Here is a 23,684-nt window from a genome sequence, read left to right as displayed (position 1 = left end):
TAGATCTATTATTTTTTTCTCCTTACTATGTAAAACAGATGATGTGTTTGTGGGATAGCACAATAACCTTTCACCTCATGAACCCACAGTGATTCAATGAAAGTGTCCTCTGTCTCCTGGCTATAAGATCATAAGATATGTTTAGTTGGAAAAAGTCCCTGAAGTCCATTTAATCTCACTGTTTCCCCATTCGAGTGTCTAGCTGTTTCTTAAATGAGTCCAGTGTCCAGGCTTCAACCATCCATCCTGGAACCCCTTTCCACGTTTTTTAAAATTATATATTTGTTCTCGGGTAGTGGGTAATTCTAACAAGATCGCACTTATTGCCCATCCCTAGTTGCCCTGAGAAGGTGATGGGGACCCACTCCATGAACTGCTGCAGTCCTTGTGGTGATGGTGCTCCCATCTTGGTGTTAGATAGGGAATTCCAAAATTTTATCCCATTGATAATGAAAGAATGGCAGGCAGTATTTGTCCAAGTCAGGATGTTGCCTGACTTAGGGGAGAACCTGGAGGTGATGGTTTTCCTATAACATTGTTGCTCTTGTCTTTATTGGCGGTAAAGGTTGTGGGGCTGGGAGGTGCTGTTGAAGTAAGCTCAGTGAGTTATTGCAGTGCATCCTGCAGATCATACATACTGCAGCCATAGTGCACTGGTGAGTGGAGTGAGTGGATATCAAGTCCAGCGGCAGGAACACCAATCAAGCGAAATGCTTTGTCCTGGATTGTGTGGAGCTTCTTGAATGTTGTGCAGCTGCACCCAACCAGATGAATGATGAGTATTCCATCACACATCTGCCTTGAGCCTTGTAGATGATGAAGAAACTTTGAGTAATCAGGAGGTGAGCCACTTCATTGCAGAGTACCACGCCTCAGTCCAGCTTTTGCAGCCACTTTACTGATTTGGCTGGTCTAGTTAAGCTTCTAGTGATGGTGATGGACTTGGTGATGGTGATGCCATTGAAAATCAGGTGCATTGGGACATTTTACTATGTTAAAGGCTCTATATAAATGCAAGTTGTTGTTGTTGAATTGGTTGGAACTTTTCTGATGAGGGATGTTGCGGGTTGGTTACAAATTGTGTGGTATACAATGCAGTTGTAGCTGATGGCCCACAACACCTCAGGGATGCCAAGTTTTGAGCTACTAGATCTGTTCTTATTCTATCCCGCTTAGTTTTACACTGCATGATGGAGGATGCCCTGATTGTAAAGACAAGGTTTTGCCTTCCGAAGGACCTTGCGGTGGACTCTCCTCCTACCAATGCTATTGTAGATAGACGTGTCTGTGACAGGTAGATTGGTGAGGACGAAATCAAGTCGGTTATTGCCTTGTGTTGATTGCCTCACCACCTGATGCAGGCCTGGTCTGGCAGTTATGTGTTTCAGGACTTGACCAGCCAAAGTACTATCGAGCCACTTTTGGTGGTGGACACTGAAGTTCTCCAAACCAGAATACATTTTGTACCTTTGCTTCTCTCAGAGCTTCCTCCAAATGGTATTCAACATAGAGGAGTACTGATTCATCAACTGAGGCCTGAGGTTTGGGGGTGGGGAGGAGGGGGTTGTGCAGCGGGTGTGGCAGTAGATAGCCAGCAAGAAATTTCCCCGGCCTTGCTTGACTTGAAGACATTTTACTTCTTCAGGTCTGAAGTAAATGTTGAGGTCTTCCAGGGCCAAGTCCACCCAACTGTAAAGCATTTTGCCTCCACCTTTGTTGGATCTATCCTGCCGGTGAGACAGGGCATACCCAGAAATGGGGACGGAGGTATCTGGGTGATTAGCTGAAACGGATAACTATGCCAGGCTGTTGTTTGACTAGTCAATCGGATATCATTCCATCCAACCAAACTCCAGGGAAAGAGAAGTCATAGCAGAAGAAAAAAAGAAGAGAAAAAGGTCGATGATAATATGAGAAAAGAAGTAAAAGAGCAAGAAGCAGTCAATAAAGGAACTGGGGGGGGAGAGAAAGAAAAGTGGAGGATCAAGCAAGTCAGGAACAGAACTGAAGGAGGGAGGAGAAAAAGAGCTACAGAAGTGAGAGAGAGACAGAGACAAAAGTATAGCAAATTAAAGATAGTTTGGTTGCCACAAAATATGCCAGAGGCTTCTTGTGATTTATGCTATTATTTTCATGGCTTTTGACATTTTTACTGTGAATATTTTATCCCAAGACATGACCATGAAAAAAAAAGGTAGGATTGTGATGCGGAAGAGGGATGGGTCTCCAGGGCAAACAAAGGTCCAATGTCCCAACAATGTGGTGCCGCGTTCAGTAAGCTGCAGATTCAGCAGTGACTGCCATTGGTTTAGAAATGAGACAATGGGACAATAAGACATTGGAAATGGACCACAATGATCACAAAAATATTTAACGTTGGCTTTAAAAAAAATTGGTTGTCTCACTGCTTGCTTTGTATGGAACGTGTCCAGGTATGACTTCTGGTAGAAGGCTGGGAGATCAGCACAGTTCCACGTGACAAATCTTTGTCCTAAAGCAGGAAATGTTGTGAATTGAATATGTTTGACCGATCTACAGAGACTTCCCCTATATTTCAGAGGAGTTAGGAGTTGGAGGTGGCAGTAGGATCAGCTCCACCTATCCTTTCAGTCAGTGGGTTTTGGGAGTATCTGAGTTACTGCAAGGCCCTCAACATTGCCAAGCGGAAGTATGTTTCTACAGACTCTCTTGCAGTAATTTTATTTGGTGGAAATGGTGTGACCAGAGGACTTCTTGAAACACAAAGTGAATTGGGAGTAACACTTGGTGTTAATCATGATTCTGCGTGCATGTAAAGTGATTTGACAATGTGCAGCTAACTCAATAGTTGTGACAGACAGATCTGTCCACTGCTGCAAAATGTGTTGGATTCCCCTGCTGTGCTAATGCTGACACTGGGTGACAGTAGTGCTATCATCATCATAATCATCAGTCAACTATTGTCGGAGCTCCTATGATTGTCCTCCATACCTCTTTGGGCTGTCCATATTTGCTCCTTCGTTGACTTGTCATGTACGGCATCAGTTTCATGGCTTGGAGGTTGTAGAGGCCATTGGCAAATTCAATGATTAGCTCATCTGCCTTTTGCTGGCATCGCAGGTTCCACTACCATCCACCCAGCACTCATCAACACAGAATCTTTGGCACTTTCTGAAAGTGGCCAGGTTACTGCCGGCACGGGCTCGTTGTAACCATTCTATGATTCTATAACCGCCACACAACACTCGGTGTTGACCAGCCGCAGGTAGTACGGTCTACTGCCATTACGGTAGCCGGTTTTAACACCTGACCAGACTACAGCAGTAATGTAAAAAGAATTCTGTTCTGCAGCACTCCAATCTGTCACCTTGAGCACCAAAGGCAAACGTGCAAGTTCCATTAATACTTTGTTTTTCTTCAAAAATTTAGACCATTAAAAGAGAATTAATATTGTGCCTACTTACCCCTGAAATTGATGTGATCCTCACCCTGCTCAATAGATAGAAGTTATATATGGTTCGCAAAGCACCAATGATGGCACCAGTGTAAGGGTTGAAGTCATCCCATTTCTACATATGTGTCACAGCCCAGTGTGCAACATAAATCGGCCAAATTTATGTAATAGAAACTAATGGACTGAGCAGGGATATTCCATACCGACCTGAAAAGGAAAGACTCAGATTAGGAAAACAGGTGTTGGTAAAAACTAATGGTTTAATATAAACCCTCCTAAGGCTAAGCTCTCAAAGGGATTTGTATTCCAATCCTGTTTATCAATCTGCCCAGGTAATTGAGAAGTACAATGGGAACTGAGAATCCTTTTGGGATTTAAAGCCCATGAACCAAGTGCATCTAGGACATGTGCAGTCTTATATATGGCATAATTATTGTTATTTTCCACAGATCAGTGCCTTGTTCAAATTTTCTTTCAGGTGCTTGAAAGGTTACGTCAATGATAGTTTGTCCTATTTCAATATGAGTGAGTTTGGCACAGAAGATAAAGACTACTGCAGGTGAATATAATTCTGTCAATCAAAGTATTATGGTTTTTTCCCCTCTGTGCTTTGCCAACTTCTGGAAAATAAATGATGTGACTATAGTACAGCAAAAAAGTAAGTGACACCCAGCAAATAATCAATAAGAAACTACTGAGGCCTAGTATAGCAATTCCTCAATTATTTTCCTCTCCTCCCCACCTCCACTTTGCTGGTCTCCCCACCATCACAGACTGTCAGGACAAGATGGTCTGGAGGATACTGCGCACAGCTCTCGAAGAACTGTGAAAGAAGTTTTCCCGTTTGGTCAGAGACGATGTGCTTCAGGGTGGCATTTGCCTTGCCGCGGGCAAAGGTTCAGTTTGGGGACTGAATCCGCTGGCTGTGCAATCGCACAGCCCTAACGCCACCCCCTGACTTCGCCGATGATGGGGGAGATCTGCCAGTCGTGCAGAAATGGAATGCGTTAGTCTGACAGCTCATCCTGCCTGGACTTACTTGCAGCAAGGTAAGACAAATTAATCCCATTGCCCCCACCTCCCCAAATCAGGTTTGGAAATGTTAACATGATACTACTAGCACCTCATTCTAACCCGGGCGAATTGGAAAACCTCGAAGTATGAAACTTAAACCTGTGAACATGTAAATTGGAATCAAAGATTAGCAGGCAAAACTGTAATCGCACAATGGATGGCCTTTAAAGAGGAGATGGTTCGGGTACAGTCAAGGTACATTTCCATGAGGGAGAAAGGTAGGGCAATCAAAGCAAGAGCTCCCTGGATGATGAAAGAGATAGGGAGTAAGATGAAGTAGAAAAAGGTTGCGTATGACAGATGTCAGGTTGATAATACGAATGAGAACCAGGCTGAATATAGAAAGTACAGAGGAGAAGTGAAAAAGGAAGTAAGAGGGGCAAAGAGAGAGTATGAGAATAGATTGGCAGCTAATATAAAAGGGAATCCAAAACTCTTCTCTAGGCATATAAACAGTAAAAGGGTAGTAAGAGGAGGGGTGGGGCCGACTAAGGACCAAAAAGGAGATCTACACATGGAGACAGAGGGCATGGCTGAGGTACTAAATGAGTACTTTGTATCTGTCTTTATCAAGGAAGACGATGCTGCCAAAGTCACAATGAAAGAGGAGGTAGTTGAGATACTGGATAGGCTAAAAATTAATAAAAAGGAGGTATTAGAAAGGCTGGCTGTACTTAAAGTAGATAAATCACCTGGTCCAGATGGGATGCATCCTAGGTCGCTGAGGGAAGTAAGGGTGGAAATTGCAGAGGTGCTGGCCATAATCTTCCAATCACCCTTAGATAGGGGGTGGTGCCAGAGGACTGGAGAATTGCAAATGTTAAACCCTTGTTCAAAAAAGGGTGTAAGGATAAACCCGGCAACTACAGACCAGTCAGTTTAACCTCGGTGGTGGGGAAGCTTTTAGAAACGATAATCCAGGACAAAATTAATAGTCACTTGGACAAGTATAGATTAATAAAGGAAAGCCAGCACAAATTTGTTTAAGGCAAGTCGTGTTTAACTAACTTGATTGAGTTTTTTGATGAGTTAGCAGAGAAGTTTGATAAGGGCAATGCAGTTGATGTGGTGTATATGGGCTTTCAAAAGGCGTTTAATAAAGTGCCACATCATAGGCTTGTCAGCAAAATTGAAGCCCATGGAATAAAAAGGGCAGTGGCAGCATGGATACAAAATTGGCTAAGTGACAGGAAACAGAGACTAGTGGTGAACAGTTGTTTTTCAGACTGGAGGAAGGTATACAGTGGTGTTCCCCAGGGGTCGGTACTAGGACCACTGCTTTTTTTGATATATATTAATGACTTGGACTTGGATGTACAGGGCACAATTTCAAAATTTGCAGATGACACAAAACTTGGAAGTGTAGTAAACAGTTAGGAGGATAGTGATAGACTTTGTGGATGTAGGCAGGCTGGTGAAATAGGCAGACACAGGGCAGATGCAATTTAACGCAGAGAAGTGCGAAGTGATACATTTTGGCAGGAAGAACAAGGAGAGGCAATATAAACTAAATGGTATGATTCTAAAGGGGGTGCAGGAACAGAGAGACCTGGGGTATATGTGCACAAATCTTTGAAGATGGCAGGACAGGTTGAGAAAGCGGTTAAAAAAGCATACGGGATCGTGGGCTTTATAAATAGTGGTATAGAGTACAAAAGCGAGGAAGTTACGTTGAACCTTTATAAAACACTGGTTCGGCCACAACTGGAGTTATTGTGTCCAATTCTGGGCACCGCACTTAAGGAAGGATATGAAGGCCTTAGAGAGAGTACAGAAAAGATTTACTAGAATGGTTCCAGAGATGAGGGACTTCAGTTATGTGGATAGACTGGAGAAGCTGGGGTTGTTCTCCTTACAAAGTTGAAAGGAGATTTGATAGAAGTGTTCAAAATCATGAGGGGTTTAGATAAAGTAAATAAAGAGAAACTGTTCCCATTGGTGGAAGAGTTGAGAACCAGAGGACGCAGGTTTAAAGTGATTGGCAAAAGAACCAAAGACGACTTGAGGAAAAACTTTTTTATGCAGCAAGTAGTTATGATCTGGAATGCACTGGCTGAAAGGGTGGTGGAAGCAGAATCAATCGTGGCTTTCAAAAAGGAATTGGATAAATAATTGAAGGGAAAAAATATGCAGGGCTACGGGAAAGAGCGGGGCAATGGGACTAATGGATTGTTCTTACAAGGAGCCGGCACAAGCTCGATGGGCTGATTGGCCTCCTTCTGTGCTGTAACCATTCTGTGATTCTATGTGGTTGGAAGGCAAACTGTCTTCCCACTGGTGATGCTAAGCTGCATTTTTGATCCCCATTAGTTTCTCTTTGTCCAAAATTGCAGTTAATTCAGGGAGATAACAGTCCACAGTAAAGCATTTTTTCCAAAATTCTCTTTTACTGTTTTTAGTGCACTTCAGTGCTCCCAGTGCATGTTGCAAGCATGTATTGGAAAATTGTTCAACCCAACCCATGATCTACCATCCATTAAAACATACAATTTCCAGACATACATGTCTGGTGTGTGCCATGTTGAAGGCTTTTGGAGAAATTAAGAAGGAGAGAGCAGCTAACGTTTGTATTCACAGGATAAAGCAGTGATAGTCATAGAAAGAATAAGAATCTGAGGGAAAGGGTATCAAGAGAATAGCTAAGGCAAGGCAAATATGGATGAAATGAGATTTCATTATTAGTTACATGGATCGGGAGGTGCACAAGAAAACATATTAATTGGGCAGTTTTTAGGAGGACAGGTAAATGACAGAAAGATTGACATTTATTGAAGAAGGCTGGAAAACAGCCCAGAATTGTGCACATTGGGCCAATGATTTTGGCAACAGTTTGCTGTCACAGAAAATTTCTGTCTGACTGATGTGAAAGTATTTTGTGACTCAGATTCATCAAGAAGCATTAAGCAAAATGCATAGTATCACAGTAAGGAGGCCATTCGGCCCATCGTGCTTGTGTTGCTCTTTCCCCCGTAGCCCTGTAAGTTTTTTCCCTTCATGTATTTATCCAATTCCCTTTTGAAAGTTGCTATTGAATCTGTTTCCACCACCCTTTCAGACAGTGCATTCCAGATCACAACAACTCGTGTGGGGTGTCATGACTTCCACAGATGGTGTGATTCAGTTAGAACGGGTTAGAATTACTGTGAATTAGCACAAGGAGTAGTTGAGTAAATAACATAGATGCATTTAAGGGGAAGCTAGATAAGCACAGAAGGAGTAGAAGGATATCCTGATTGGGTTAGATGAAGTAGGGAGCGAAGCGGCTCGTGTGGAACGTGAACGCCGGCAGAGACCAGTTGGGCCGAATGGCCTGTTTCTGTGTGTAGTTTCAATATAACTAGATGTGAGCTTTTGTAAGGACTAATCTTTCATTTTTCGTGGTTTGATGATATATAACTTTTTCTCCGTTACCTCCCCTCTCAAGTTACGTGTGAGAACAGCTCAGTGGACATATCCCATGCAATTTTTCCTCCCCATGCTATGAAACACCTGGCCTCCATTTGTCAGTTCTCCATGAAGTTTGGCTGAAAACAGGAGCTCAGCGGAGTGGAGGTCCAGGCTGTGCCCCTCCCTCCAGTAGTGCTGTGCACTAGTGCTCCAATACACAGCAGCCCTACGCTACCATAAAAATGTTATTCGCAAGTTAGAATGGGAAATTTGAGTCTCTGGCACATAAAAAAATAGGAGCAGGAGTCAGCCATTTGGCCCTTCGAGCCTGCTCCGCTATTCAGGATGATCATGGTTGATTCTCTATCTCAATATCATATTCCCGCAATCTCCCCATACCACTTGATGCCTTTTGTGATTAGAACTCTATCTAGCTCCTTCTTAAATATATTCAGTGACTTGGCCTCCACAGCCTTCTGTGGTAGAGAATTCCACAGGTTCACCACCCTCTGAGTGAAGAAATTTCTCCTCATCTCAGTTCTAAATGTATCCTGAGACTGTGACCCCCTCGATCTGGACCCCCCCCCCCCAGCCAGGGGAAACATCCTCCCTGCATCCAGTCTGTCGAGCCCTGTCAGAATTTTATAGGTTTCAATGAGATCCCCTCTCATTCTTCTAAACTCGACTGAATACAGGCCATGTCGATCCAATCTCTCCTCATACCACAGTCCTGCCATCCCAGGAATCAGTCTCGTGAACCTTCGCTGCACTCCCTCTATGGCAAGCATATCCTTTCTTAGGTAAGGAGACCACACAGTACTCCAGGTGTGGTCTCACCAAGGCCCTGTTAACTGCAGTAAGACATCCTTGCTCCTGTACTCAAATCCTCTTGCAAAGAAGGCCAACATACCATTTGTCTTCCTAACTACTTGCTAAAAAGGAAATGCTGAACCTATTACTTCAGGACCTGCTTTTATACTGGTGCTGTTTCAGTTGGGATTTTGAGAGACCAACATAAGTGAGACATCCTTCTGTGTTTACACTGTTCATTCTAGCATCCTTATCCTGGCAGCCGAATCATAAACCTGAAAAAAAAATACGGTCTAGAAATCTGTCATCGGGGATAAGTTAGCTGGATTTAATAGTGTAAACACCAGGAGCTAACTTAGGCCTCCCAGAATCCAAAATAAAGCAGCTATTGGGCTCGTATACCTCCAACAGACAAAACGGTTAATCATTTGTAGTAACTTGCAGTTTCTAACTACTTTTTTTTTAACTTCAAGGTACAGGGATTACAGAGCTCCTCCATGGGATCGCAATCGATATGAATTCACTTTACAATTCTGGCATGTTCTAGCTGCACGTTTGGCTTTCATCATCGTGTTTGAGGTCAGTCATGTAATTGATGTCTCTACATGATTGAGTAATGGTGCTGTTCATAACTTTACTGTGTTACAGAAACTTTATTTTAAGTAAATTGTGCCAATTAAATGGGTACATATTATGTAAAATGTAAAACATTTCTGTGGCTACAGTATACGAGTAATTTGAGACATGGTATGTGGTAAGTGTAGCATGTTTGGGAGGAACAGGTGCCTTTGGATTTATGGTTCCCAAAGCTCTCCACCACTGGGTAGTTCCTCATCTCATGTCTGGGTCTGTTGTAGATGAATCGATAGAGATTAATTGCTATGATTAGTCAACAACTCCATTATCACTGTATGATGCGACTACTCGGATGGTGGAAGGCGAACGAGATGGATCTTGGTCTTTCTTCGTCTAGCAATTCTTATGTTCCTATGTGGAGATGAGCATGTCAAAGTTATCAATTTTATTCTTTCTGTATACTTACACAGAGCTAATAATCTTGAGACTGTGTTGTGCAGAGTCAATGGCAATTTCCATCAAATGTGAAGACATCGGGGCTGATTTTGCTCACCCACCCCACCCCACCTTCCCCCAGCATTAATGGCCGTTTCCCATTTCTAATTTGCCTTCCATTGTACACCAAGCCCAGTTTTCCTTTCTATTGAATGTCAATGAAAGGGAAAATCGAGCGACCAATTCAATATCACTCGTAGTAAGCCATCACCCAACATTAAAATTACCCCCATTGTCACATTTTGCCAAACATTTATGTCAACTTTTTCCAATTAGAAATTCCTGCGTCCAAATTTATGTTGAGTTCTGCTTATGCAAATCAGGCACTCTGAGCAATGTGGTGACCAGGTTCCCATAAATCGCTCAAAATATTTTCTGAACATTTTTATTCAACTGCTATTTTCTTCTCAGTAACTGAAATTACTATTGTCCAAAATAAGGGTTTGAACTAAATTTTAAAAAATCAAAAAATTACCTATTTCACGATTACATGATTAAATGTATTCATTTGATTGTCTTTTGCATCCTTAATGCGTTCATGAACGTTTTACTACAAGGCCTCAGCTTCTCCTTGAACCTGATATTTTTGCCCAGAGCTGTGGCTCTATGAGCTGAATTTGGATTGTGAGGTCTCAGAATGTGCATTGTACCGAACCGGTCTGCATCAATATCGTTCAGTCAGCTGTGTGGATGGAATATCTTTCTTTAGTTTCTGCCGTGTTCTGCTGAGTGGCTTTTCTTTAAATAATTTTGAAAAACAAGGGGACAAATTTAAAAAGCTTTTTTGAGGTGAAATTTATACTGAGAGTTTGTTTTTTAAATGTGGAGCTAAGGCGAGTAAATGGAGTTAAAGTACAAATCGGCCATGTTCTGCAGTGATTGGTGGTGGCTGCTTGTAATGAGTTGATAAAAGTCTGGGGAATGGTGGAAAAAGTTGGTCTGTTAATGGAGGCTCGAGGGGCTGAATTTTTTTTAAAAACACATTGAGGCCACGTGTGTGTGTGTGTGTGTGTGAGTGAAAGATGGAAAAAAATGACAGTGGCCTCAAATTTCCTTGGGGATAACTCCAGTGGGAGTCTGTTGGAACCTACCAAAATATGGCAGGGACCCGGTTCTGCAGATCGGTTTCGGTGGGGAAGAGATGCAACGTGCTGGCATTTTTTTTTTGAGTGGCCTCCAGTAATCCCTCCATTCAATGTGTGGTACAACTAGGCAGAACATGTGTTGTGCAAACTGCGCTCATTTGTACCTCAGTTTTGCACTAAGGGCCCTACAACCAGCGTAGGACCTCGATTTGCATATTTGAGGTACCTAACACCTGTTTCAGGCGAGCGCCCTGAACCAGTAAAAGTCCCACAAGCCCATATGGCACCCGGCACAGGTCAAGCACAGCAAATCATGTTGTGAAATTCAAAGGTCTAATGCCAATTATATGCCAGATAAACGGGCAGCCGTATGTTGGATTTCTCCTCAATGGTTTCTGATTTCTAACACCAATGAGATAAAAATTAGAGAGAGAAAGAGAGGGCAAGACAGTTTGAGAGAACAGTCGACAGATGGTTTCTTTCCTCATTCTAATTTGATATATTATTTTAAAAATTCAATTTTGAAAGCAAACAAGGTCTCCTTGAGAGAAACAAATAGGAAGGGATAGTAGGAATAAGAGAGGAGAGAAACTGGTTGAGTGTGAGGGCACTTCTGGCCTCTTGCCTCCCACTTTTGAGGGGAGTGAGTAGGAATGGAAAGTGGCTAGAGAGTTAAGGATGAGGTAACTGATAACAGAACAAAGGGAGGAGAGATTCAAAGGAGAAGAGGTAAGGATGGTGATGGTAGTGAGGGAAGCACGAGTGATTGGGGGAAGGGAGCCACTGATGGCCGCAGATACCTCATAACCCCCATCTCAATGCAACCTGCAGCTGTTGGTAGGTCTTTTCCCCATGATACAACCCACCATCTATCGCCCAAAAGGAAATAAAGAAAGAAAAAGAGAGGGAAGCAAAAAGAGGAATTATGGGGAGAGAAGAGGAGAGTCACAGAGAAAGGGAAACAGCAACGTGAAGACAGCAGAGAGAGGTAATAGAGAGACTGCATTCTCCAATTTCCCAGCTCAGCAGCGCCCATTCACTGACTGGAAAATCTGCCTCTGTGGCCTAACTCACTCAGTCCTTTGGTTCTAATTTCTGTTGTTGTGAAACACATATTGGTGGTACAGATCTTCACTTTAGGTTATATGCTGTGGTCAACATATTTGCAGTGAGCTGGTTCATCTGCTGGCATTGTGAAACACAGGAAGATTCTTCACGTGTACTATGGCTAATTGAGAGTGCAACTAACTTAAAATTTATTTAGGAATGTGAAGCGATCAGGGGAAAAATGTAAGTATTCCTAATAATAGTGCCAGGAATTGTGACATAATGGATAATGAGATTGCCACATCAAAAACTGAAGTATGGAATTTAGTCATAGTCAATGCAGCATCATTACACCCAGTAACATTAACAAAATAAATAAATCAAAGTATTGGACACGTATTCCATCAATGCCAGGAAGAATCAAAACAACCGCTCACCATTTGGAAGCTGATGGGTAAGGAAAGGTTTTACACGTCTTTTGAAAATGCTTCACATCTATGGCTGTAGACGTGGCTCCCAATCACTCATTTGTCATTTACTTTGATGATGAGAATCTAATTGAAAAAGGCATTAGACATTTGTGCGCACTTTTTATCTCTCTGCCTTCTTTTAGATAAATATATTAGGGCAACCTGAGGTATCTGACTGGGGCAGAACCAGACGTGCTCAGTATTTTAATACAGCCTGCCTTAATTCAAGTCATTTTGGGTTTTGAATTTAGTTGGGATTCACCTTGTAGTGGTGGTGGCTGCTTGTAATGGTTAGATAACAGACTGGGGAATGGTGGAAAAAGGTGCTCTGTTAATGGCCCAGAAATTACTCACCCGAGGACGCCGTTCCATAATGGCGACCTTTCCAACCGCTGGCGAATCGATGGAGTAAGTTCGTGAATGCGCACATGTGCATTAAAACCAGGAAATCGTGAACGTGCTCCCATTGGTTCGCCGTTGGTTTGACAGGTCTGAATTAAAGGGCCACCTACGCTAAAATCATAGAAATCATTAAACATTCGTAAACTTACCCATCTGCCCAGCTGGAAGATACTTACGCCACCAAAAGGTACGCTGGAAAATACCAGCCCGACACTACTTTTCAAAAGCCCGGTGACTGTTAATGACTGAAAACAACAAAAAAAATCAATTTTAAAAATGTGGAATGTCAAATTTCTCTTATTTTAATACTTTTTGGTCAATAAAAAAAATGTAAAAATTAAAAAATTTAACTTTTTTTTACTTTTAACTTCTGTAAGTTTCATGAAATTAAATCGTTTGCTTGTCTTTTTGGAATAAGATATGTAAAATTTTTATTTAAACTAAGATACAGAAGTTTACTTTAAGTGAATGATTTGTACTTACCTGCTTGTGGGCGTGACTTCTCTTCTTGACAGATTCTGTGGGCGTGGCTTCCATTCCCACAGTCTCTATCGATATGAAGCGAGCTGTGCAGAAACCACAGCGCTGAACTGAAAAAAAATTGAAAAGGGAGCAAATGGACATCGGAGACCACGAGGTAAGTATTTTCGTGGCCTTTGTCCGCAGGATGTGCGGACAGCCTTGCCACACCAGTCGGAGCAAGCTCCAGCCCATGTTTCCAAATATCTATCAGTTATAAGAACAGGGGATTTTCTCGGTGCGTGTATTTATATTAAGAATGATTAAACTTACAGAGAAAGTAATGCAGAACCAAAATAAGATCATTGTTAAAGAGCGTAAAACCTGCTTTTTATTCGCCCCGTATTTAAGCATCTCAGTACGCTGCTGGATCATAAGCCGGTTGTTTATAAAATATTAAAGAAAACTTCACTTAATGAAAGCCTGATGGTCTCTTTCACTGTTCCTCCAATGCACACCACACACCACGCATTGAGAAGCCTTTCTTACTGATTTGATGTTGTTTTAATTAATGCTTTAGTAATGAATAATTATATTAACTTAATGAATGGTACTTGTACCTGATAAATGGTTTATATTCATGGATGTTCCCCAGCTACACAGGCTTTTTGCTTAATATTTATCTTGGCTGATTGCCAAAGTAGACCAAATGTTTGTACTGGTGATTCCAGGAATGTGTTTGTTGTTTTTTTTAAAATATTATAATTGCACTCCCATATTCCAGCCATGTACATCTCGAATCACAGTCATTTAATAATTGATGCAGCTATTAAAGATTTTAGTGTGAATTTAATTAGTTTCCTCCTCTGAGGACAGCTGAGACTTTTAAACAAAGTGGAGCTTGACTCCAGAAATAAAATCATTAAAATAATAGTGATTCTTTTGAGGGGGTAGGGGGGGCGGGGGGGGGGGGGGGGTTGGCGGAGAGAACTCCTGTGGACTTACCACTGACATCAAATAGTTACGGCCTCTGCAACTGCTGTATTCCAGTGACTGCAATGCTTGTGTTTGGAACCACCATTATTCAGGTGTTTTTGCATGCAGTGGAAAGGGGCGGAAACCATATATGTTTGTTAGGTAAGGGTATCGAGGGATATGGAGCTACAGTGAGTAAATGGAGTTGAGGTACCTAGGAGAGTTTTCCTGCTGTGCAAAAGTGGAGATGTGCTGATGCTGTAACTCCCAGCCATTTCAACGGTGGTATCATTTAAAAAAAACTTTTTCTTTTAACTGGGCGGTGCTATGTGAAGGGCAGCCATTTTTACCAACCTGGCCTATTAGACATGATGGGCAGAACATTAGGCTGTTGTGCAATTGGGGCACATGTTTGGCATGGCAGTTTTTCTGCCTTGCCACAAAGCTGTGGCCTTGATCCTGGCCATGTTTCCACCTGTTGGTCATGTAAATAATCTTGGTGGGCTCTGCTGCCTCTGCCAGGGAATTTGCCTTGGAGTGGGGAAGAAGATTGGCTACAGTAAGCCTTGCAGCCTTAAAATTTAAATACCACCCCTCTGCCACCATAGCAACACTGGACACCAGGGACAAACGGGTGTCCCTGGCTTCTAGTGGCACGTATGACAAGAAAATAGTATTTCCTCTCATTTAATTATCATTAGAATGCACCCGCTCATATATGGGCCGATGTATGCCACCTATCACTTGGTGGAGGGAAGATTCCAACCATTGTGTTTATATGGGGAACATAAGTTGCTAGAGCCTGCATTGGTGTCTAGTGGAAAGTGAGGTAAATTGGTGGAGTCCACATAAACGCACTGGAAGCCATCCACAGGAAGCTTTCTCTCCTTGATATCCAAACACTCTTGAACAATGTTTTTTTGCTTATGGTCATTTTTAATTGATTTACTCTTCCGCTGGTATTATCAGGCCTGTTTTGAATCAGGAATCTAAACTATTAGATTATCCCATTCAAAATTTAGCATAGCATCATAGTATCCTGTATATATTTTTAACCTTTGTCTAACTACCCCTCCTCTGTCAAACAGTTCCTCCAGGACTTCGATCCAAGTGGCCATTGAGACTTGAAACTGTGTAAATGTAGACAGTGAGGGTTGAAATATTTGACTGTTCAAGGCATCATGGTCAACACTAATTCTGTTCCAGCTCGCATTTTTCTGTTCTCCTCCGTTGTCTGCACATGAGCACTTTCCAACAGGGGACACTTCAAAGAGAATTGAGGACTTAGGACCCTTCATGATTTCCTCCATCTCCCAGCCAGAGTGCACACTGAGAATAGCACATTCTCAACAGAAGAGGGGTAGCATACACAAATATGAATGGATCACATGTGGAGAAAAACATACTAGTAATTCTTTCCAACCTCTCCATTTAGAACTTACGTTGAGAGTTCAAGACTTCGATTTTATGAACGGTTATTATAGATTTGTATTATGTGTAATGTTCCTTATTAGCAAAATTATGTTCAAAAGAATAATATAAATGAGCAGTAACTATTTCTAGGAGATCAAGTTTGAAATGTGTACTTGAGTTTTCCCTAGAGGATTTTTTTTAGGATTGGCTAGATCATCTTTGACAAGGAGGGCAGTCTGGCAAGGAATGGGTCATTTCCTGATCCACTCAAACATGCTCCTTGTTAGATGAACTAAAATACACAGTTGAGGCAATCCATGAGCTGGAGTGCCAAATGTTCTAAATAAAAAGCACAATGTAATGGGGCTAAAGTGGAGGAGGGAAAAGAAAGGTAGAACGAAAAGAACAAAGTTGGAGTAGTAACAAAATGTTAAAATAATGTAAAGGAATATGTAATGGGTTATAACTGTGTGTGTTGAAGTTAAAAGATATTTTCTGCCTTATTTTCAGCATTTGGTGTTTGGCATCAAGTCCTTCATAGCCTATCTTATCCCTGATATGCCCAAAGATTTGTGCGACCGGATGCGACGAGAGAAGTACTTGGTACAGGAAATGATGTATGAGGCAGAGCTTGAACATCTGCAAAGGGAACGGAAAGAGAATGGCAAAAGATATCACCATGAATGGCCTTAGCATGACCAGTGAGACCAGTGAACAGACACTCCAGATGGACTGCACTGCTACAGAAGATAGAGATGCCAGCTATGCTGCACAAGTTCTTGCAAGTTTTTAAAATAAATATATATATATATATATATAACTTTTATAATTATAAAGACTTCAAATGCATGTTTTCAAAAGAAAAAGGAGAAAAGAGTTGAACGCTCTGTCTGCACTTTGAATTTCAAGTCTGGCAGGCAGGTAAAGGATTGTTGACTTCATGGAAACCAAGTGTTAACCACATGATGAGTTGATGTTTAATTTTTAAGAATGCTACAAAAATTACTTTTAATTCACTTATCACAATCATATGACCCACATTTACCAAAGAACGGGCAGTTTATTTGTAAAATAGTCCCCTGTTAATTTAGATTTCCCCCGTTTTTCTTCTTCCATCATAAGAAACATAAGAAATAGGAGCAGGAGTAGGCCATACAGCCCCTCAAGCCTGCTCCGCCATTCAATAAGATCACAGCTGACCTTCAACCTCAACTCCATTTTCCTGCCCGATCCTTATATCCTTTGATTCCCTTAGAGTCCAAAAATCTATCTATCTCGGCATTGAATATACTCAGCGACTGAGCATCCACAGCCCTCTGGAGTAGAGAATTCCAAAGATTCACAACCCTCTGAGTGAAGGAATTCCTCCTTATCTCAGTCCTAAATGGCCGACCCCTTATCCTGAGAGTATGCCCCCTAGTTCTAGACTCTCCAGCCAGGGGAAACAACCTCTCAGCATTTACCCTGCCAAACCCTTTCAGAATCACATATGTTTCAATGAGATCACCTCTCATTCTTCTAAACTCCAGAGAGTATAGGCCCATTCTACTCAACCTCTCCTCATAGGACAACCCTCTCATCGAAGGAATCAATCTAGTGAACATTTGTTGCACTGCTTCTAAGGCAAATATATCCTTCCTTAGGTAAGGAGACCAAAACTGTACACCAGGTGTGGTCTCATCAAAGCCCTGTACAATTGCAGCAAGACCTCCTTACTCTTGTATTCCAACCCCCTTGCCATAAAGGCCAACATACCATTTGCCTTCCTTATTGCTTGTTGTACCGGCATGTTAACTTTCTGTGTTTGGCGTACAAGGACATCCAAATCCCTCTGAACGCCAACATTTAATAGTTTCTCACCATTTAAAAATATTCTGGTTTTCTATTCTTCTTACCAAAGTGAATAACCTGACATTTCCCCACATGATACTCCATCTGCTACCTTCTTGCCCACTCACTTAACCTGTCCATATCACTTTGCAGACCCTTTGTGTTCTCCTCACAGCTTACTTTCCCACCTAGCTTCGTGTCGTCAGCAAACTTGGATAAATTACACTTGGTCCCTTCATCTAAGTCATTAACATAGATTGTAAATAGCTGAGGCCCCAGCATTGATCCTTGCGGCAACCCCCTAGTAACAGCCTGTCAACTTGAAAATGACCCGTTTATTCTTACTCGCTGTTTTCTGTCCGTTAACCAATCCTCTATCCGTGCTAATACATTATCCCCAACTCCATGAGCCCTTATCTTGAGTAACAACCGTTCGTGTGGCACCTTATCAAATGCCTTTTGAAAATCCAAATATACGACATCCACTGGCTCCCCTTTATCTACCCTGCTAGTTATGTCCTCAAAAAAAACTAATGGATTTGTCAAACACTATTTCCCTTTTATAAAACCATGTTGACTCTGCCTAATCATATTATGATTTTCTAAGTGCCCTGTTACCATGTCCTTAATAATGGAATCCAGCATTTTCCTAACAAAAAGTTTACATTGTTTTCTTAGCCTGTTATGAGAAGGTTGTTTTAAAAAAGAACATAAGCAAGCAGCTCCATGGATTGGTTTGCGGGGCTAGTACTGGATCACTGTGGTCATCTGCTAGCAAGAGGTGCTCATACTCGAGATATGACAGATGTACAGTTGAACAAAAATCCTTAACCTTGACCAGAATTTTAGCTGAGTATTCTATTACTGATAGCCAAAATGACAACTGGTAATGTGACAGGCTGGTCATGAACACGGTTCTTTTAATTTTTGATGATGCTAATTAGATACTTGCCCTTTTAGTTTCCTGTTCCCATTGTACCATGGCATTTAGGGGGAAAATGAGTGAAGGATATGAATCTCTATTTGTTGGCCTGCACAGTGTCTAAATAGTTTCACAAAAATGATCAAATCACCACATATTCTCCTTAAAATATCTTCTGCTTTTTGTGAAGTTTGTTACATGTAATTGCATTAATCTTTCGATTAAATTAACTTTCGGAACTAGAGATGAAGATTGCACTGGATTAAGTAGGAAAGATACATACAAGCTGCAGTAGCCAACAAAAGGAGGACTTTCTCTTCGATATCCTGCTTCACATTTCTTGTTATTGTGCAATGAACAGATCCTGTGTCCGATTGAGAACTATCAATGTGCTTACATTCATTCATATGATAGTTGTGTACTGCATACTAGAATGTGTACTTCATACTAGAATGTGAAGCATTAAATTCAGGCAGCTTTCTACACAATGATAAACAGTGCACAATGAACCAGAAATAAAATAAATGTGTACTGCCTGAAGGCACTTGTTAAAGCCCTGGAACTTAACTCAACAGGATAAATAACACACTTTGTTGCTATAAAAATATAGAAATTATGCACAGAGTACCTCATACATCTATAGTCTTTGAATAGAACAACTTGCCACAATATAATGAACAGCTTTGAGATGATTGTTATGAGTGATATTGTCACACATCAGTGTTTTTTTTCTTAGTTTCTCAGAACAGGTACTTGTTGCTGGAGCTAATGTTCTGCCCTGAGATAATTCACACTTGATGTTGTGTGATGGCAAGTCTTAAATTTAAAAGGTCTGCCTGTTTATAACATCTCAATTTTTTTTTCTATTTTGTTTTAAAATCTTACGTTTATTTCCTAGTTTATTAGCCATACTGTGATGGAACCACTTTGCATGTTACACCTTATATTTTTGTCAACCACGGCTGTTTCCTGATTTTGTTAAAACTCAGCTATAAAGGACCTGTGATCTGCAGGAGTAGAAACCAGGTTACTACCAAGTGCAGGTACTGTACTGTACGTATTGATTCCAGCAATGCAGGGGTCACAGGTAAAAAGGTCTGTTGTAAGACTACCACATCAAAATTAAAAATGGTATCTATCAACCATTTCTAGTAACTTTATATTAACTCTAATACCTGTACACAGTAACAGTAAGACCACGTGGCTATATAAAGTGAATCATTGGGCTAGCTTCTTTATAAGCACGACTCCCTAAAAAGCTTTGATTTGCCCATTTGCAGGAATTTTCCTGATGACGGAGGTGATCAGTGCAATTAAATTATTTACTATGCAGTTCAAAGGGTTGTACATCACTGTCGAGCCTTATGTAATATAGGATTCTGAACATCTTAATATCATAATCAGTACTTTTGTCCCAAAAAAACCACCAAAAAAAGTTCCTTGAATATAAGATTGCACAGATATGTCTTAAAACAAATGTCTTTTTACATAAATGAAGTTCCAGAAAATAAGGACAAGGCAAACAAATATCATTACTTAAATCATGAGCTATGCATTGTTGCTAGCATTTCTATGACATTTTTATTTATTAAATATTATTGACACAATTAATGTCATGTACTGTATGTGTAAAACAGAAGTTGTCACTTTAAATCTCAGATTTGTGGTTTTACGAGCATATGGCATTCCTATGAATAGTTTGAAACCCTCCTATTTCTGTGTTTATAATTATTTTAGTTGAAGTTGAAACAGAAAGGCTAATGGGACTGGTTTATGGAGTTGATACAAGATCTAACTTTTCCTATGAGTTTTTTCCTTCTACTCATGGATGCTTTACTTCAATATAAGCAATGGGTGACAACTAAAAGGACTTTTTTGTAGCTTATCATGCAGTTCCTCAACTGGTTATTAATTTACAAATCTAGGATGCATTGCCTTACAGCCTTCAGAAATTTGGATACTTAACAGGATGGTTATTAAATAGCAATTTGAAAAGATAAGCTTGGGACGTTAGCACACATTCAACAGAAATAATCCACTCCATTCACCTGTCCATTCCTGAGTATACTAGAAAATTATCGAAGTTTAAAAACTGAAAAGTTTGAACTTTTGAAAACCAATTCTGTATCAGATACACCATATGTTTGTATCAATGGTGTGTTTTCACTCTTCTTGTATTAGCATGTTTATGACAGCACAGCTTTTATGATTGGCTGGGCAATTTCTATCTGGTACAACTTGGTCTCTTGAACACGTTTTTCTATTTGTGCTACCTAGGTTGCATTCGGGGAGGTTTATTCATGCATCGTTGCAAGTAAAATACTCAGCACATACCAATTTCAGGCAGTTCAATATTTCTTACAATTTATAGAGATTTGATTCACTGCAAGAGAACCATAACTTAAGATTTCTTCCACTTCTATTTAGAACTTAAAGTTCTTAATCATTATCCTGATGTAACACTACAAGACATTTGATGCATACTGCAGGTCTTCGGTATAACCCCTCATATTAAACCTCGAGTCAACGCACTGTTTCGTTGTTAGGGCCCACAATTCTGCTCTTTTTCTGTTGTGTTGTCCCTTCAAATCTCTTGTAATCATTTCTGCTCGCTCCTCATGAACACCTAGATACCTACCGATGAAATCTTCACTTCACTTTTTAGCACAGATCCTGCCCATTACATCGATCTATCTTTGCTTGCTCCTTCTCTGGCCTCTCGATTGGCATTACCATCCAGTACGATCAGTTTATGAATCTAAAGATATCAATGGAATTGTAGCCATTGAGACTAAAATCTAATGGATTTGATTACGTTTTTGAAATCTGGTTTTTAAGCCAAAGGATCTGTTGTTTCCTGTTTGAACTGACCCTTCTTGGGTAAGTTAGGACTTCATGTCCAAAACATCATCATTCCTAATTGAACAACTCTCAATTTAATTGCCACGATGTAACAAAACTTTGTTCAAAAGAAGTAAAAATTTAATATTTTAAATTATTTATTTTATACCAGTTTTTTATTTCTTTAATATCCAGATGTTACATGGGCAAAAATAAATTTCAAGTATAATCTTTTATTCGTTTACCAGGAAGAATGATGACAAGTTGCTATATGACTTGTGTAGGCTGCATTTCAGTGTTAATTCCCGGACAATATGTGTACGTCATAAAGAGGTAAATTATGGTCACAAAACAGCAGAAGCTGTAATAGTTAAGAGCAGCAGAAGCACTGCTGGTGATAGAGATGTTAGTGTCCATTTTCTAGCCATTTCAAGTAAATGATGTACTTCTCCATATAAATTAGTATATCTGACTTCCAGGGCCCGATATTAGGAGGGAGGCAGGTAGGCAGCGGGGTGTCAACTGGGCGCGTGGGTAAGTAAGTAAATTGAAGCCACTTACCTTGACTTCCAGGTTTCGCGCTGGAAAGCTGCGCAGCGGGCGGACTGCGCACCCGCATCATAGGCTGTCAGCTGGAGGAGCCCCATTTAAAGGGGCAGTCCTCCACTGACTGATGCTGCAGAAAATAGGCAAAATTACAGCATGGAGCAGCCCAGGGGGAAGGCTGCTCCCAGGTTTAATGATGCCTCACTCCAGGTCTTACTGGATGGGGTGAGGAGGAGGAGGGAGGGAGATCTTCCACCTGACAGACGGGCGGAAGTGGCCTGCCTCTGCCACCACAAAGGCCTGGCTCGAGGTGGCAGAGGAGGTCACCAGCACCACCAACATATCACGCACCGGCATACAGTGCATGAGGTGCTTCAATGACCTAACCAGGTCAGCCGAAGTGAGTACTCTTACTCGTTCCCCTGCCACATCACCGCCCCCACTCCACATCTCCTTCTGCACTGCCAACACTTCTCTATCACATCACTCCTCACACCCACTCAAAGCTCATCCTCATCTTACCTGCACTTTCTCACCTCCCCAGTACTCATCCCACCACTACCACTCAACCCAATCCTCATACAATCTCATGGCTCTGTCTCACACTGACCCTCTCGTGCATCTCTTTCACGGTTAGCCTCACCCCATCTGCCACTACCTGTGCTGCAGCCACAGGGCATGCATCACGTATGTGTAGTAGGAAGCGCAAGGCAAACGTGCCATGAGCATGAAGGGGATGCACAAGGGTGTTTGAGGGTTTGTCATGGTTTTTACTTTTATTTGATTTCTGATCAACTCACATTACATATTATATTGTCACCACTACTGCCAAGTCTTGGCCATTCTTGACTGGCTTGTGCAATAAGGCCCTTTCATGAGGTTCTCCATGAACACCTTTGATGCCACCCATTGGGTCACCCTACAGTGGGTGTATGTGTAGTTGCATGACTACTTTGTGCAGGTACCTGTTGCGCAGCACTGTGTTGTGTAGCTCCACGTGGCGGAGGTGGATGGCATGCCTGGCAAGGCTGATGATGTTGGTCGTCCTCCAACGGAGTGATGAATGCAGCTATGGAACCCCCCTCCCCCCAATCCTGACGGTGTGAGTGTGAGGGGGTCCGCAAGGTAGGTAAATGTGTTTGGACAGCAGAGTTTAGGACATGATGTAATAATTTTGAATGTGGAGACAACGGTGTGGCAGGCAAAACTTTGTCTGAGGTGACAGAGTGCCCTGCTGCAATGAATGAGGTATTCCCGCCAACTGTCAAGGAATCCTCTGCATCTCCCAGTGGCTGCTGACTGAAACACGTCTGCAACAACAGGGAGTGTTTCCCACAGCATGGGAAACATGCTGAGGAGAGTCCAAAATCACATCCCTGCTAAAATCTCTTCCCAATGAGGTCTGCCAACAACCTCAAGTACCTCCCTAACTATCTAAACTGCCATCCCGCCGGCTTTAATTGCCGGTGGGAGTCCCGCATGCGGGGGCTGCGCGCGCACCGATTCGCGTCATTGGGGAACCCAGAAGTGGGCGGGTTGGAGCCGGGCTCCCGACCCGCTCCGGGATTCCCCAATTTTAGGAACCCCTCCCGCCATGAATGAACCCGCTCAACCATCCTAAAATTGACCCCCCTCATAATGGCATCCATACTTCACAAATATCCTTCCTAGTGCCTCCCAACACTTAGAGATAAATACCATCTAACCCTTTGGGACTTAAATTTGCTTTGAGCCTGTTTAGGACTTCTATCTCATTTATATCATAATGTGGAGATGCCGGTGATGGACTGGGGTTGACAATTGTAAACAATTTTACAACACCAAGTTATAGTCCAGCAATTTTATTTTAAATTCACAAGCTTTCGGAGGCTTCCTCCTTCCTCAGGTAAATGTTTTACATTTACCTGAGGAAGGAGGAA

General features: G+C 41.6%; 1 protein-coding gene across 1 annotated transcript in view; it reads left to right on the top strand.

Annotated features, from left to right (window-relative positions):
• The window catches only part of ano3 (anoctamin 3), a 415,131-nt gene extending 391,576 nt beyond the window's left edge, over window positions 1-23,555 (top strand). The window contains exons 25-27 of the mRNA XM_067994093.1: window positions 3,912-3,992; window positions 9,178-9,283; window positions 16,137-23,555. Coding sequence (XP_067850194.1) covers window positions 3,912-3,992; window positions 9,178-9,283; window positions 16,137-16,319 — 370 coding nt within the window. The 3' untranslated portion in view covers window positions 16,320-23,555. The remainder of the gene's footprint in view (window positions 1-3,911; window positions 3,993-9,177; window positions 9,284-16,136) is intronic.
• Window positions 23,556-23,684: the final 129 nt, after the last annotated feature.

This window comes from Heptranchias perlo, chromosome 12 (assembly GCF_035084215.1).
Source record: "Heptranchias perlo isolate sHepPer1 chromosome 12, sHepPer1.hap1, whole genome shotgun sequence".
In the NCBI taxonomy this organism is placed as follows: domain Eukaryota; kingdom Metazoa; phylum Chordata; class Chondrichthyes; order Hexanchiformes; family Hexanchidae; genus Heptranchias; species Heptranchias perlo.
Note: the sequence above shows the minus strand (reverse complement) of the source record. Positions and strands in the feature narration are given on the sequence as shown.